The sequence below is a fragment of the Archocentrus centrarchus genome, chromosome 16 (assembly GCF_007364275.1).
Source record: "Archocentrus centrarchus isolate MPI-CPG fArcCen1 chromosome 16, fArcCen1, whole genome shotgun sequence".
Classification (NCBI taxonomy): domain Eukaryota; kingdom Metazoa; phylum Chordata; class Actinopteri; order Cichliformes; family Cichlidae; genus Archocentrus; species Archocentrus centrarchus.
Genome location: NC_044361.1, coordinates 12,854,194 through 12,872,228, shown reverse-complemented (window position 1 = coordinate 12,872,228; position 18,035 = coordinate 12,854,194). Strand labels below are relative to the sequence as shown.

The following is an 18,035-nucleotide window of genomic DNA, read 5'->3' as shown; positions in this document are numbered from 1 at the left end:
AGGGCACACACACACACCCTTCCTGGGTGTGTGTGTGTCCTCCTCCTGATTCACAACCACCTCCGATTATAGCTGACTTTTGAACTTTGCCGTTGAGTGTACTACAATTTGGTTGGGTGGGAAACTAGTTCTGACGGAGGATACCCCAGTCCCACTTCAGCAGACACTTCAAACACTATCAGCAGTTCAGAATCAACTGACACAGTTGATTTCAACAGCTTTACGTTTACACGTCCAAAGGACTCTCCAAATGCTGGTTGTCTAACCATTTATCTGACTTTGTAAAAACCGTATTCCAACTTTGCCACTGACTCTGAGTAGCCTTTCTGGACTGTTGATGTTCACTGTGTTTCATGACTACATGCCAGCAAACTTCAGACCCTTTCAGTGGTCAAAATCTGTTGGGATAAAAAATTACCCAAATCCAGAGTACCCAGCTGTCAGGTCCATAAATAACTTGAACAGTAACAATTTACTCTGTATGCCACCACAGTGGCTCCAAAATTAAACTAAAGCCAAAAAAAAAAAAAAAATACATCAGTGCTTTACACTGAACTGACACTTAAACTGCTCTCAGTGCTTGAATGTAAGCTAAAGCTCTCTGCTAAGCTATAGCTAAACTGTCATATTTGCAAATACACACTTTCTGCATGGTTTCTCCCAAATTTTAAACAAATAAACATAAAAACTAAAATACTGAAATGTATTTCAATGAAAACACAGTATGCCCTACAGTTCTTGTTTCGGTCATCTTCCTTTTTCTTCCGCATACAGTATTTCTGTCACGATTCATTTGTCTTTGTGGTCATCTGTACCCTCACCATTTTTACTGACTGATCTTCTCCTCCGGTTCTTTTCCATTTTTTACAGTCCTTTTCTCCCACTTCATGACCACCACTACAAGAAAATAACAGTCCTCCTGTGTTCAGCCATATGTTCCACACCAGCACAATCCAATGCCAAAAGCCCATCATCCTGGCACTGATGACACCTTTCTGTGGCTCTTTCATATGTCCCACACACTCACAAACATACTCCAAATGCATCCAGTCCAGGGAATACAGAGTTGAACCACCTTCATGTACTTCACCAGTGGTTTACCCATATGGAAAAGTAATCAATAGTTTTTTGGTGGCAAGCGCAAAAGACTTATAGATTTATTTTATTTTATTTTACTGCATTTAAATTAAATATCAGGCTTATCTCACACCCACATATTGCTGTGGTTTCAGTTATGGATATCCTCTGAGTTTTTCTTCCTTCTCTGCAGCATATTATCTACACACTTGCTCAGTTTCAAGGATTTTCCAAATGTTAATTGGATGAATGATTGCCTTCACCTTTGAGCTCCCTTACAGCAAAGTAATTCCACAGTTGGCTCAGTTTTGGCCAAGTCTGTGCTGTACGCTACTGACAATGCCAGACGCTTGACAGATTAAATTTTTAGAAAAGGAAGAAAACTGTAGGGATTGCCTGTCTGGAAGTTGCACAGAGCAAAGTCTTGTGTGAGGTGCGGGCTGTTAGCAAAGGTTGCGTTGGCAAAAAAACGTGTGCCAAAGGTTTTTGCTCGTCTGCCTTTACACGCATATGAACTTGAGTGACATCCCATGCTTAATCCATGGGGTTTAATATTATGTTGGCCCACCCTTTGCAGCTATAACAGCTAAAATTCTTCTGAGAAGGCTTTCCACAAGGTTTAGGAGTGTTTATGGGAATTTTTGACCATTCTTCCAGAATTACATTTGTGAGGTCAGACACTGATGTTGGATGAGAAGGCCTGGCTCACAGTCTCCGCTCTAATTTATCCCAGAGGTGTTCTATGGGGTTGAGGTGAGGACTCTGTGCAGGCCAGTCAAGCTGTTCCACACCAAACTCGCTCATCCATGTCTTTATCATTCATTTACCCTTCATCCCTGCTTTGTGCACTGGTGCGCAGTCATGTTGGAACAGGAAGGGGCCATCCCCAAACTGTTCCTACAAAGTTGGGAGCATGAAATTGACCAAAATATCTCAGTATGCTGAAGCATTAAGAGTTCTTTTGACTGGAACTAAGGGGCTGAGCCCAAATCCTGAAAAACAACCCCACACCATAATCCCCTTCCACCAATGCGGCACAATGCGGTCAGAAAAAGTACCGTTCTCCTGGCAACCGCCAAACCCAGATTTGTCCATCGGATTACCAGATGGAGAAGCGTGATTCATCACTGCAGAGAAAACATCTCCACTGCTCTAGAGCCCAGTGGTAGCATGCTTTACACCACTGCATCCAACCCTTTGCATTGCAAGGCTTGGATGCAGCTGCTCGGCCATAGAAACCCATTCCATGAAGCTTTCTATACACTGTTCTTGAGCTAATCTGGAGGCCACATGAAGTTTGGAGGTTTGTAGCAATTGACTCTGATTTTACCCATTGATTTTATGTGATCTACCACACGTGGCTGAATTGCTGTCGTTCCCAGTCATTAACACTTTGTTGTTATAATCAGAGGTGGGAAGTAACGAAGTACAAATACTTCGTTACTGTACTTAAGTAGATTTTTCAGGTATCTGTACTTTACTTAAGTATTTATTTTTCTGACTACTTTTTACTTTTACTCCATACATTTTTACACAAGTATCTGTACTTTCTACTTCTTACATTTTCAAAACAGACTCGTTACTTTTTAACACGTAAGAGAAAAGTTTTTATTTCCGGTCAGTACGCCGTCAAATATCAAACGATCTGAGCCTAAACGGAGGAATAATAACACATAAGAGACAATCGCACTGGCGTATCCTCCATCACCGGGGCTTATCTCGTACAAGGGGATTAAATACGCAAACCCATATAATTAATGTATCATTTATAGCGCTATAATCAGGGGTTACAGCGGGCCAGACCGAGTCCGTAAGTTGTGCTCGTGGGACATAAACAGCTTAGTTAGCGCTACTGAAGAGGAACGAAAATAAAGGGAGTAACGTGTGGCAGGTAAATGCAACGTTTCTAAATGCTCAACAGATATCAGCAAACACACAAAGTGTGCGCAGTTTGTCACACAGTGTTTCTGCTAGCCAAAAGAAGAGCTGCTGTATTTCCAGGGAGAGCAAAGAGAGAAGTTCACTCAGAGATGGAGAAAGATGTAAGAAAGAGGATAGGAGAGGAAGAAGAGAGGTTAAGTTACAGGTAAGGACTGGAAAACAAACTGAAGTATGCTAACTTTGTGTAATTCAAAGATTCTATGAAAATACTGCAGTTTAGTGTGTAATAAATAGGTTAGCTTGTACTGTATTTACAGTAAAGCTCTGTGTTGGACTGGAGCACAGTGTTTGTGTTCATTGTCAGAGTTACAGGTTACATCAGTGCAGCAGAGATGAGTTTGAATCAAAGCTGTTGATGCTGAGATTCATTCACTGAATCCAACATTTATAGTCTGTATGCTGTCAGTGTAGGGGATGGAGATCAGCTCAGATAGCTGTGAAATACTGGGTTACATCTTTGTGAATTCAGTTCATCCACACAGAGCAGTAAACCTCAGAGCAGTAAACCTCAGAGCAGCAGGTCAGCTGATCACAGCCTGCACACCAACATCATTTACTGGAGCTCACAATAGAAAGCTGTGATTCTTCTCCCCATGCAGAGCCACTACAGCTGATCTTAGGGTTCCTCCACCTTCTGAATCCCACTGTAACCCCTCATGTTTGTGTTTAGGTGGAGGCACAGTCACCCTCTACTATGGAGGACACACAGAATAGAGCTGTGTTTAAATTCCCTTTCACAGTTTGTGTACTACATAACAGATTCAAGCTGAGTGCATTCATTAGGATTAAAATTTAGATTGGAATAACATTTGTATTTTTATGTAATATTATTTTATATTATTACAGTAATATATAATGAGGTTCGGTTAGTTTTACACAAAAATAGCCGGTAGAAACCTCCTCCAAAGAACTACTTTTACTTTCTTACTTTGAGTACATTTCAGGGCCTGTACTTTTTACTCTTACTTAAGTAGAGATGTTGAACCAGTACTTCGACTTTTACCAAAGTATTTTTTTAACACAAGTACTTGTACTTCTACTTAAGTACAGAATGTCTGTACTTTTGCCACCTCTGGTTATAATACCACCAATAATTGACTGTGGAATATTTAGTCCCAAGGACATTTCATGACTGGACTTGTTGCACAGGTGGCATCCTATTATGTACCACTCTGGAATTCACTGAGCTCCCATGAGAGCGACCTATTCTTTCACAAATGATTTGTAGAAGCAATCTGAATGCCGAAGTGCTTGGTTTGATACACCTGTGACCATGGAATTATTGGAACACCTGAATTCAATTATTTGGATGTGTGAATGAATACTTTTGGCAAAATAGTGTGTGTCCACAGACCACTGAGAAGAGTAAACTGTGACAGTGTGGCATTATTTCCAGTTTCCCCTAATGTTTAGACTTAGTTCAGCATTTACTTGATCCTGATGATCACAACACTTCAGATGTATCATATCCAACACTGACAGTAATTTAATGAAGACAGATCAAATACATATATGGTTTTATTTGATTAACACTGGCATCATCACTGTGAGTAATGGACTTCCAGTACCCAACCTTTGATTCATTTATGAGTAAGGCAGTACCAGTTGCTTTTTATGAATGGGAAAGGGCATGTTTCTTCTTCCCTGTCAAGGTAAATGTTCCAATATATGTGAAAATATATTTTTTTCAATGCTCAATGACTAGAAGGACTCAGAACAGGTCCATTAATAGCAAAACATAGAGATAGCACCTAGCTGTAATGTGTTCTATGTGTTCATGTTCTCTTACAGACCAAAGGGGTGTCGCTGTTCCCATGCATGGACTGCAGCTGTGTATTTAAGAAACTCGGCAGTCTAAACGCCCACATCAGCAAAATGCACATCTCTGTGATTGAGGTGCCATCCAGCACTTCGGTAAGAAAAGCTTACAAAAGAACATCGGTTCTTCTTCGGTTACATTTTTTGGTCCAGCATCTGAACAAAGTGTTTTTATGTGTTCTCAAGTGTCCCGTGATCCTCGCGGTTAATCTTATTGAGACACACTGGAGTTGGTATCCCAAATTAGTTGGAATTCATCTATGAGCTATTTGCCTGTTTTACTGTGCTACCTATTTCTTTTTCTCCTGATGGAAGAAGTAAGTTCCTTTAACGCAGTTAGGATCCAGCTTTATTATCATTTTGTCTGTAAGACTATACAGTGCCAAAAGCAGAAAAAAAACAGTGCATACTGTAAGATTCCTTGCTGTATTGAATTTAGACAAGTTTACTTTGATTTATTGCGGTTGGTATCTTTAACTTACCCCAAAGGCAATACTACTGGTAATGTTTCTCAAAAAGTAGACTTTTATTTCCTTCCAGCTTTTAGCTTCTTTTTCCAAAGATAATTTAACAGAGTAGGATAAAGGTTTTTATTTTTCGCTGGTAGATAATGATTATGTTTTGTTTTGGGTTTTTGCCACTGGCATTTCGATACTTCCATGTCCACCACTGCCAGAAACTCTAAAAACTACAATTTCATTTGCACTAAAAGAGCAGCACCGTCTTTCACTTGTGGCCTGGTAAGACATTTCCCTTTGCAATGGAACAATCAAGAATGGCTTCTTCCAAATTTGATCAGGCATACCATCATACAATGCCGCATAAAGCACGCCAGTCTTCTAATCAGTAGTCTCCCTAGTTTAGGGATAATGATGTGTTTTCATGAATCGGTCATTAGCAATCTTCATTATGCAGTTTAGTGATGACAGCGTGCTATCCACCACATATCCAGGCTTAGACTAACCTTGTGTTGAGACGGCGTATCTCATTATTAATATATGCATTATGCATAATGTGGGCATTATAATAAAAGTTAGTCACTCCACAAATTGTGGCCTTTCTCAGCCCTTTGTCACATTGCTCATTGTCTTTCTTGTTCCTCTCGCCTCCCTCCTTTCTCATAGGAGGCTGACACAACAGGTCAGGCTCCAGGGGTGCCAGAAGGTGGCGAGGGAGTGACGGACGTCATCCAGCAACTTTTAGAGCTGTCAGAACAGGTCAGTGGGGAGACAGCCCAGCCCCAGCCACCAGAGCCAGCTATTGTGATGGAAACTGCCATTAACCAGGACATCCTACAGGTGAGTGATGGGTAATCGCACATCTATGATCATTACAGTATAAAGAGCAATATCTAGCCACAATCTGGCCTACAGTCCACAGACCCAGCTTGTACATGACAGACATTAATATAAAAACATCACCTCAGGTCGACTGACATGAAATGAGAATAGAATAAAAACTGCACATAAACACGATATATTCAGACAGCAACCAGAAAGTTTTAGAGATGAGTACTACTGCAGAGTTTAATAGAGCCTCTACTCTCCAGCACCATAAGATATGATTATGGCTGAACTTTATTTTGCTTAATGGCTCTCTTTTTATGGCCTCATTATTGTAAGCCATACATGAAAAATGCTATTTTTAGATGACTACTTTGAGTGTTTTCAAGATTTTGCTTTTCCTGGACAATATTTACTGATGTCCACAGGTCCTATAATTTAAAGGTTCACTTCAAGTAATAAAAAAAAAAACCTTGACTGATAATGATGATAGTGTGTGTGTTTTACTTTTTAGCTCCTAAAAATGAAATTATTTTGTGAAAAATTGCTGTAATTTCTAAGTCTTAACTTCAATCACATCTTGATTGCTTGCTTGATTGCTTCTTTTCAAATCCATTGTGATGGTTCTTTGAAATTGCATGTGTGTGTGGTGTGTATATTAGGTGTGTATATTATTTTGTAAGTTATGGTGGTTCTGCTCCGGTACTACAGCAAGCTCTGGAGAACAGCGGGCTGAGTGTGGTCCAACCCCAGAGTGACGCCCCGCCAAGAGAGTCACAGAACCAAACAACTGATGGCGCCGTTGTCGAAAACAAGAAAATACAAAGTCCAGACAAACTGGCCAGGGAGAAAAAGAGGAGCATTTTTAAGAAGCCTATACAAATGCCAGGTAAGGGGGGGATTTTTCACTGTTTATGAATTAGTGTTGGAGGTTGGAGCTTCCACTGGTTTAATCAGGCTTTTCAGTAAGTTTTTCAGTGTGTTATTCCTTTATTCTTTTTATTCCTTTTGCTGTTACAGAGATAATTATTTAGCAAACTGAGCACGACCAAGAAGTCAAGTTTTTTAAAAATAGAATTATAATATAATAGTGCTCTGTCCTTTCCAGGCTCTATCAGGGAGGAGGATGGGGTTCGCTGGCACGGATGCCCCTACTGCTCCAAGGAGTTCAAGAAGCCCAGTGACCTTGTTCGACACATACGCATCCACACCCACGAGAAACCTTTCAAGTGCAAACAGTGCTTCAGAGCTTTTGCTGTCAAGAGCACCCTCACAGCACATATGAAAACGCACACGGGTATCAAGGCCTTTGAGTGTCAGTGCTGTCTGAAGTGCTTCTCCACTTCTGGCAGCATGAAAGTACACATGCGGCTGCATACAGGTGAGAAGCAGGTCCACTACATGAAGGGGTTACACTTAAAGCCAAAGCAACACCAGCACTTTTCTCTTTATTGTCTCACTCAGTGTGTTACATTATTTACTTTTTACTCCAGCATAATCAGGAAAAGCAGAAGTTGAAGGAGACCTATATGGGCTTTCAGTATTATGTTTTCAGTTTCCTTGCAACTGTTATTATTTAGAATAAATGAAAGATGTGGTAAATTATGCAACAAATTGCACAAGCTGGACTTGTGTAAATATGATGGTGCCACTACAGCTAGAGCCCTCATTTTTATTCATGTATATACTGTATATGCTATATATTGTTTAATTATTATGTGCATCTGTGCATTTGTTTTGTCTCTTTAATTGCTGTGTAATGGCGCTGTCTGTTAAGTGTTTACTTTAGCGCTGGTTATGTGTTCGCTCTAAGCTAAATCTTGTGATAAATATGTTTTCAGCTGTGTCTCTCCGAAGGCTTTGTGCTTTTACAGTTTTATATCTGTGGTTTTTCCCATTGCAGTTATTTAGCTTCCTACATAAAATATACTGTCTCCTGCTAAATGGAGCCTTTATAACCTTTTGTAACCTTTTGTGTGTTATTTGTTCAGATTGGTTTAGGGTTAATAATGTCAGTCTTATTCTCTAAATATTAATTCTCCAAAAGTACCTCTTTTTCCACTCTGTTTCTAGGTGTACGTCCTTTCCCCTGCCCTCACTGTGACAAGATCTTTCGCACGTCAGGCCACAGGAAAACACACATCGCTTCTCACTTCAAAAGCTTGCAGCAGAAGAAGCATAAATTTCCAAGGAAAACAAATAAAGCCAAAGTGTCCAAAAGTAACCTACCTCTGCCTGACATCCCCTTACAGGAACCCATCCTCATCACCGACTTTGGTAAGAGGGAACATTGACAGGCACATGGCGACAAATATGGGGTGATGCTTTGACTTTTTCCTAGAGTGAAATGTACTCCTCAGTTGCATAGTTTCCACACAGAATGAAACATCTTCCACCTTTTCACATGGAAGACTATATGCTGCATGCTCACATGTTGTTTTTAACAGGTCTCCTCCCATCCCAGAACCCCCGTCTGCCTTTTCAACAGTACCTGGATGTGGTGGGCAATGACCGGCCATACAAATGTCAGTTTTGCAGTAAAGCCTATAAGAAGTCAAGTCACCTTAAACAGCATGTCAGGTAAAGCTTCTTTGTAATAGTGTTGTTTCAGTGCACAGTCTCAAAGACTGAAAACACTATGGCTTTTTGAGGGCCAGTGGAAATATTTCTTTCATAATCTGTTGATGGCTCATAGTTTCTTTACATATTTCCACCTGCATCTCTGTTCTGGGATCTCTCGACCCTTCCAAATACATACAGCTGGAAGCAAAGAGAGCAGCAGCAAAACCTTGCAGAGGCATCACTGAAAACAGATTTGACCTTTTTTTCTTTTAATTCAGTTCAGTTTTATTCAGTTTTACTTATATAGTGCCAAAGCACAACAACAGTCACCTCAAGTCCCTTTATATTGTAATGTAAAGACCATACAATAATGTAGAAAACCCCAACAATCAGATGACCCCCTCTAAGCAAGCACTTGGTGACAGTCGGAAAGAAAAAACTCTCATTTTAACAGGAAGAAACCTCCGGCAGAACCAGGCTCAGGGAGGGGCAGTCATCTGCCATGACCGGTTGGGGGTGAGGTGAGGGAGACAAGACAGAAGATATGCTGTGGAAGAGCGCACTATATTTAAAACCTCTTAAGTCACAATTAATCCACAGTTGACACTTGTATATAAAATTGGAAAACTGATACATTCATATACATTCCATTTTTTTTAAATAGCTGTGGGTTTATCAGTCTTTGAAGCCTCAAATATATCAGCAGGTTATGGCATGAAATGAAAAACACACTGTTACTGAACATTGGCATGATCTGTGCCAGTTGTCAGTTTATTTGATGGCGTGTCTTCTTTCCTTTTGTGAAGGATAGTCCAGTGTGTCCTCTGCTAAAGGAGGTAAAAAAAAAAAGAAAGCATGTTTCCGTAGTATTCAGAAAATCTGAGCAGCTCTTACTGTGGCCGGCACACAGACACTTTAAGGTCACTTCACTAAGGAACCTTTCAAAGCAAATTTCACTCTGACTTAGCCGTGTGTGACTGGCCAACAGGAGCACCCAGTTTCTTCTAGGATTTCGTTTTGGGGAAATATTATGTGTGGAGGTAGAAGGAAAACAAAAGTGGATCAGGAATGGAGCCTTGTAGAACACGGCAGGTCATCAGGACCACCAAAAGAGCAGACATCTTTGCTTCTTAAACTAGTTTTTGAAGGTATTCACAATGTCCGCCTGTTTTTAATGGTTATTTATTGTACACAGGGGATAAACCTTCTCGATGGTGGAAAGCCACTCTGAAATTTTTAATTTCAGTATATTCCCAAAAGAACAAAGAGTTTAGCAGAGGCTTGTCTCTTTCATAGTTGGGAGAGATTTGTTGACATGAGATAATGAATTTGGTTTGGATGGAATTAAATAAGGGAATGAGATTGATGTGAGACAACGTGACAGGAGGATGTGAAGGGGAAGTACAGAACAGTTGACTAAGAGAAGTAACTGGGTTATATTTGGCAAACCCACTTCCCCCTTAAACCATAATCTTCACCCTATTAATATACTCGTCCTGTTTTTTTTAACCACATTTAGAAGTTCTTTGCACTACACACAGATGAACAGTACAAGAACTTTAAGCTACATTTTAAATGTCCCTGTGATTCATGGAGAGCAATGAGTAGTCTAATCACTCAGCTGCTCTGCTCAGTGTATATCTGTTGAACTTTCTAATCAGTCTATGTGATAGGCAGTCATTTGTCTTTGATGTTTGTCTAAATAATGAAACTGTCTTCCTTGTAATGTCTTTAAGAAATGTTTGGTGCCTCATTATTCATGTGTTTTGGCAGATTGTGATTTATAACTTGTAATACAAGCTGAGGATCCATATCTGTCTACCCCTGCTGACAGTGCCCTTGAATTACAGATGAACCTGGAATAGCGATACTTTAAAAATTCAGGGAATTTGATTCAAGTTCACCAAGTAATATATCATCCTGACAGGTCATGCTAAACATTGCATAGTAATTTTCCACCTTGTACTAAAGATATACCAATGTATTCTTTTGGTTTTGTTCATCCTTATTATTTGGACCTGGCCTCAAAATGTCATCTTCGACAGTGTGCTAGTGCTCTGTAGGCTGCTTGATGTCCCACTAAAAAATGAACCTGTTCTCTCATCGTGCCAGGTCTCATACGGGAGAAAGGCCCTACAAGTGTGTGCAGTGCTGTCGCAGTTTTGCCTCCTCAGGAGTCCTCAAAGCTCACATCCGTACACACTCGGGGCTAAAGGCATACAAGTGTCTGATGTGCGACACAACGTTCACCACCAGCGGCAGCTTAAGGCGCCACATGACTACTCACAGTGACCTGAGACCTTACATGTGTCCCTACTGCCAGAAGACCTTCAAGTCATCACCTAACTGTAGGAAGCACATGAAGACGCACAGGTCTGACTTTTGACAGAGTGCTTTTTCACAGATGTATTGTGCTGTTGACTGAAACCTTGTTATGCTATATAACTTTATAAATCAGAATTCTGTCCTGTCAAACCAGGTATGAACTGGCCCAGCAGCTACAGCCCCAGTCAGCAGAAGACCCCCTGGGAGCAGGCACTGTAACCCATGACATGCAAGTGGAAATAGAGGGTGACGCTCTGCAGCAAGCCCCAACTGCCACAGCAGAGCATCAAAGCATGCTGGGCCTGGGCCAGACAGAGGTTGTGAATGGAGGCCAGCAAGTGACACTCGACACACCCCTGACTGACCAACCACTAGTACAAGGAGAAGGTATGAGCAACCTAATGCGTGTTACCTTAGACGATGTAATATGGGCAAGTTGTGGAAGATTCAACAGAACTTCTAAAAACTGCAACACTGGAACCTCGTTTCACAGAGGAAGTTGTGTATTAAGTTATAGAATTCTTCCAAAAACTTTGTGATTCAACTTCAAGAATGTTTCCTGAAGTAATCTTGGTTTTGTGCGATTTATTTTTCATTGCACTGAAAACTTGCAGCTTTCTTAAACATGTGTCATAGAGCAGAAGACCTTCAGTACCCCTCCCCATCGTCTCCATCTGTTTGTTCTGTAGACCATTACATTTGGTTTCACGCAGTGTGGCTAAGCACACAGCCTCCAGAGCTTCAGCACTTCAAGGATAGTAATAGAATGATATGTAATCCCTCTCTAAGGACTAGGATCTGGTCTCTTAAAATAAATTGAAAGTCATCTCCAGAAAAAAGCAACTCAACCCAGCTGGCCCCTGAAAACTCTCTAGATTTAAAATATACATCATGTAGTCAGGTTCCATAATCTTGACCTCAGCTGTCTATATTTGATGAGACTTCAATAGTGTATAGAAAGCAAACCCACCCTGCAATTTAAAGGAAGTATGGGACTAAAAACAAAGTATAGACTATAGTATTTTTATGTGATTCCTATAAATAAAAAAATGAATAATTTTTGTCATTCTAAAACTTTTCTGTTTTCTTAACTGTGCATGATGAACTGTGCAGTTAATTAATTTGCTATGTAAGTGGCTTTTTAACCTCACCTGAAGGCGTAACCATGGAAATGGCCTTTCAGTCTAACTTACTGTTTGCATCTCTTTCTTTGTAGTGACAGACTCATACGTGACTACCCAGCATGCTTTGCCTCAAAATATCAGCCAGTTTGAGACACCAGCACTTCCTCAACCGTCGTTTGACCAGCAAGCTCTAACACAAGGTATAAACAACACGCGTGTGCTTTTATCTGACAAAAATAACAGAGCATTTGTGTGCACTAAAATATCTGTGTAAACATTATTTCATCCCCTGATGAACTTGTGTGTTCACTTTCAGAGAAATGAACAGTCTCTAATCTCTATGATAGTTTCATTTTAATGGAGAGAAACAGAATATAAACCAAACATCCAGAAAAAAAACAAAAAAGACATTTTTTTTTGGGGGGGGGGGTTGATATTCTGTCTCTTCATTAAAATGAAACTACAATAAATATTAGAGATGGTTCATTTCTTTGGAAGTAAGCAAACTTGCAAATTCATCAGGCCATCAAATAATTTTTTGTAGTAACTCATTCATAGTAGCTTCAATTTCTCCTATGAGGATTAATTGACAAAATGTAAATGTTGGCCATATTAGTTATGAAATCTCTTAATAAAATCAGTACCAAAGGAAATCAAACATAAATACTAATGATGGACTAAACCTCACATCAGGTTCACAATGCTGTCAAAGAACAGAGCGATTGGTGGTTGTTGGAGAAAGGCACTCTTTACAGTTTCCACAAGAAACAGAACAGCATTTAATTTAGTCAAACTATACTTACCATCTGTCAGTCGGTCTCTTAGCTCTATGTCTCTGTCTAAACCAATGTGTTCTCAAACATATTTTTGCTTCTGGCACTAACTCACCACGCCAGCTGACTGTTTTTGCCAGCTGCCGCTGCAGCAATAGTGGAATCTGGGCAGCTGCTGCAGGCAGCAAAACTAACAGACATCAAACATCTGTGAGGCAGTTCTGCTAAATCTGACGAGAACAAAGCTGCAGTTGTCATCATTAAAGACGTGGATGTGATTGTCATAAAATTTTCAAGGGTGCACATTTGATGTGTATGAACAGCTAGGCTTTTGATCATCAATTTATAATTTTACTCCTGGAGGTCCCCTGTCAGGACCGAAGCCTTATTACTAAGGTATGAATTACTGCAGCTGATGACAATGATCTGTGGGGGGCTCTGGTGGAAACCCTGTATTTCTTTTATTTTATATCTGCATTGTTTACAGTGACCACTCTGCTTGATTTAAGGTTTGCACACTGGGTCTGCTGCAACATTAGTGGCTCTTAAAGGTGTCACATAAAGAATGTGCCCCTGCTGCCACTTTTTTTGTGCTACAGTCACACTAGAGAAAACAGTGGAGATCGCAACACAACCAAAATTATTGCAACTGTGTGCAGTGAACTCTTTCTCTTTGCAATGGCTGCTTTGAAGATGGGGACCACGTTCGCCACCACTCACCTTTGCTGTCTTCAGAGCAGCTTTGGTCCATCATGGCAGCAATAAAATGATGGACTCAGTATGTGCAGTTTGTGATTGAATGGGGTCAGGTTGGCAATTACATTCAATCTGTTTGTGATAATATAGCAAATTAACTGTGATAAATCAGTGAAAATTGCTAATCTGTTGTCAAGCGTTTTGCTGTCTACATACATAGACATTCACATTAACTACTTACATTGAGTCCAGCCAGAACCTCATAGATTTGAAACTGAAGTTCCTCCACTAATAGTGATGCAGTTACTGCAGGACAGCAAATTGGTGTGTAAAAAGGGCTTTAGGTTCAATTTAGGGAGTCAAACTTGAGGTCATAGTTTAATAGAGATTCTCTATTGAGACAGGCTTTCAGTTTATACTGCATATACATGATAGATTACACTATTACATAAGCAGTTGTTATTCTTTCAGCCGATGCAATAATTGCAAAATATGTTTTGTTTTGGGGTTTTTTAGTGACAGACTCTGGGGTGTACGTCACACAACATTTCAGTTCAGCTTTAATTATAAAGCATAGCAATTTTCATCTCAGGGGACACCTTTCATTGTAACGTAAAGACTTCACAATATTATAAAGGTAATCCAGTGATCCCCAATGAGCAAACACTTTCCAACCGTAGGGAGAAATAAGCATTTTTATCAGGGAGAAGGGAGGGAAATGCAAATGGAGAAAAGGAGAGCATAGATAAACAGTAACAGCTATAACAATAAAACACCTTTCCTCTGCAGGCTGAAATCTCAGGGGTGGTCTGACACTTTGAAAGAATGATGGTGTTATGCTCATTTTGGTTTTTTTTGGTAATTTGAAATCAATAAAAGCCATCCTTCCTGCTGGCTAAGTTTCTGACTGATATTTTGTTGTGTCATGGAGATCCTAGAAAAAACATTTTTTCAGATTTCATAGTCCTCTGTTGTTATTATTGGCTTTAAAAGTGGCAAAGTTTTTAAGCCAAAACTTTGCTATGTTTATTCATTTAAAAGTAAGTGAAAAATGTTTTATAATTTCTTTCCCAGGTAGACCCAATATTGCCATCAGCCAAATGCGAGCTCTTTGAATCTGAATATAAAAGAGACTGATTATACTCCCTTGACTTCCTCCAGGCTTCACCATGACTGAAACGAGCTACAATCAGTCCCAGTTCTCCACCGTCCAGCAGCTGCAGGATTCCAGCACCCTGGAGTCTCAGGCCCTTTCATCCAGCTATCACCCCCCAAATCTGCTTCATGTTCCCACCGCTGAGGTGGTGAGTTCTCAGTTCCTCTGCCTGCTCTAAGTTTCTTTCTTTCTTTCTTGTTTCTTTTTGCTTTTGTTGGGTTTGAATCAGCCCACTGGATCTACATATAAGGGTGTTACTTAAATTAACAGATTAGTGATTATGCGTCCATACAGTTTATGGACGCAGCTTGTTCACCAAGCTCTCTTGGTTAGCTGATACCTTAGCACCCCGCCCTCTTGTCCGAATATGGTCACATCTGCTCCATGAAACCAACAGGGTGGCTGCCAAATCTTCACTTCACTTGTCTAATCAGCAAAGCAATGGGTGATGTCTGTTGGGTCGTGATTTTAGGGGTCCCCATGTTCCTTTTTAGCCAAAATTAAGTGGATTCGATCCTGTATAAAATTCAATTAAAACCAAAGTTTCAAAAAAAAAAAAAATCAGTGGGATGAGCAGGTTCCAATGCAGGCTGTTTATGAGACATATTTGTTACACAAAACACAGACGAAAACCAAAACACAGACACTAACAGAATTAAGACTAGAATACACACAAACACAGAGGGAGAGAGAAGAAAGAAGAAGAGAGAGACAAAGAGAGGGCACAGCAATTTGTAACCTTAAAGATGGTAACTGCCCACTTGCCTTTGACCCCTCTCAATTTACATAAAGTGTCACCGCCCCCCCACGAAACTTGAACCCCAGCCAATCACCTTTAGGGGCTCTGTTAACTTTCTTCCCACGTGTACTAAAGAAACACGTCACCAGAGTACCCAGTGGTTTACAAGAGCTCTGGCAGATGTCATAATGATTTTCTTTCAACTAAACCCTCTGTTATGAACACCTCTTGGACAATCCCCACTTAGCTTGATTTTATCCCCTCACTAATTCATGTTACACATACACAGGTGGGCCTGCAGAACTCAACTTTTGGGGCCCTCTTGTCATAAAGTTACCTAAGATGCAACATGAGGTGACAATGTCATGTGCACCAAAGATGTACCTGAATCCCACCAAGGCCTTAAGCATAAATAAGAAATAGATATAACAGGCCTCAGCTTTATCCTACTAATTTAAAGCATAGTGTTCATTAATCCAGTGTTTGTCTGATATAAAAATAGTAGCAGTAAATACCAATAGCAAAGTGATAAAAATTCCCAACATGTCCTCCTTTTATATATAGTATGTGGAAGCTACTATGCATATGGTGTACACACACTGGAGTGGTGCCAGTCACCTCATTTAATCACCAAATAAGAGCGCTGTCCATTAAATTGTACATGTATTTATATGTGTTTTAAGTGAAGTCAGTGTTGATTTATCTTTGTTTATGCAGACAAATGGGCTTCTTCAGCAGAGCAGTCAAAACGGCCTCCAGCTGCCTACAGAGACACAGGAGTACCAGGAGGACAGTGAAGACAACACTAAGAGAGCCTACAGGTAATACTGTATATGTAGTCTCTGTGTGACTGTCTCAAGAAATGACTCATAGTGTCAGCGGTGTTGTGCTGACTCAGTAACTGCAGAATTCCAAACCTCTGCTGGTATTAATATCAGCACAAAAATTGTACACTGGGAGCTTCGTGTCATGGGTTTCCATGGCCAAGCAGTTCCTGCCTGTGTAATGTGTGGGTGGCCCAGTACTTTTGTCTCTATAGTATAGTTTGTATTAATTTATTCAGTCTTGCTCTGAAGTGGCAGATGATGTGGGGGGGATCATTTCTCAGCACAATTTGGGCCCCTTAGTTAGAATAGTTAAAAGCTTTATGACCACACTGTACCCATCTTCAGATGGCTGCTTCCAGCAGGATAATGTGTCATGTCACAAAGCTGAAACCATTTCAAACTGGTTTCTTACCATCAGCTCACCGGATTGATCAGTGACCTGACTTTGGAATACAGCCCAGGCCCTTTGATGCATCATGTCCTGCCTTGAGGCAGTGTTTATCATGAGCTCAGTAAAATAGTGCTATAAAGAATTATTATTCAAATTATTAAGAATTGTTCTACTTCTCACAAATTACTGTATTTTTTGGACCATAAGGCGCACCGCATTATAAGGCACACTATCAGTGAACGGGTCTATTTTCACACATAAGGCACACCGGGTTATAAGGCGCATGATAAAACATGTAGAGTGAAGCAAAAGCGTCAGGTAAGTCGAACTTTATTCAACTCATTCACAATAACTCAGAATATTGTTCAGTTGTAACAAATACAGAAAAATACACTCACATTTTAAATCATTCATCTTCCACAAATCCATCAAATTCCTCATCTTCAGTGTCTGAGTTGAACAGTTGGACGATTTCAGCATCAAGCATGCCGGGTTCCCTCTCGTCATTATCCGAGTCAGTCTCGTTGTTACTGTTTTGTTTTGGTTGCGGCACACAGCAACCATTTAATTGTTAATAAAAGCGCAACTTTTGCTGGCAGTCTCTCGCCATCTTCTTTAACATCTTAACAGATGCTGCAATATATTCTCTATTAATGAGGGCAAGAACAAGTCATTTTTTCATTTTATATATAAGCCCTTCATAAATCCTGTGCACCAGTAATTTACCGATATAAGCAAAGAAAAATATTGGAGAAAAAAAAAAAGGAAATCCTCAACACCGGAAACCTGAAAACTCAGCTGTCACCGTGTTTTGTGTACATACAGCGCTCGTACTGGGTCCCGTCATACGCTGTGGTATCGCCCGGTCCTCTCTTTGGCACCGAGGACAACAGCACACACACCCCCGGACCGCGATTCGTCCTTTAGCAACTTATGAGACAGCCAACAGCGAATTTTGTTACACAAAAGTTGGCAACAGCGCCGGCCGCTGATCGCCAGATTACGCATAAATATACGGGCCAGCATAGATGGAAATAGGCCGAAAAATGTAGAATAAAATCCATCATCGTTTTCTGCAGTTTACGGAGTAGGGTTTCTATTTTTGGAACAATGCTTCCACTTCTTGTTGAATTTATCTCCGGCGGCTTTGGCTGCTTTCCACACCTGCTGCGCTGCACTCACAGCTTGTTCCTGTCTAACATCGTCAGTAGAGTCATTTTGGGAATTTATGATGGACTATTTTAGAGAATTCAATGAGGCTTTTGAACTGATCTGCCAGACTGGAGGAAATATCGCTGCAAACCACGCAATGGTGCAGTGTGT

General features: G+C 40.4%; 1 protein-coding gene across 3 annotated transcripts in view; it reads left to right on the top strand.

The window, feature by feature from the left end:
• The window catches only part of znf236 (zinc finger protein 236), a 53,038-nt gene that overhangs the window by 12,115 nt on the left and 22,888 nt on the right, over positions 1-18,035 (top strand). For 2 of the 3 annotated variants that reach the window (XM_030749270.1, XM_030749272.1), the window contains exons 7-17: positions 4,810-4,932; positions 5,961-6,134; positions 6,831-7,008; positions 7,228-7,500; positions 8,193-8,396; positions 8,567-8,699; positions 10,794-11,054; positions 11,161-11,393; positions 12,223-12,330; positions 14,761-14,903; positions 16,212-16,315. In XM_030749270.1, the coding sequence (XP_030605130.1) occupies positions 4,810-4,932; positions 5,961-6,134; positions 6,831-7,008; positions 7,228-7,500; positions 8,193-8,396; positions 8,567-8,699; positions 10,794-11,054; positions 11,161-11,393; positions 12,223-12,330; positions 14,761-14,903; positions 16,212-16,315 (1,934 nt within the window). The remainder of the gene's footprint in view (positions 1-4,809; positions 4,933-5,960; positions 6,135-6,830; positions 7,009-7,227; positions 7,501-8,192; positions 8,397-8,566; positions 8,700-10,793; positions 11,055-11,160; positions 11,394-12,222; positions 12,331-14,760; positions 14,904-16,211; positions 16,316-18,035) is intronic. The other variant, XM_030749271.1, reaches the window with a different exon arrangement.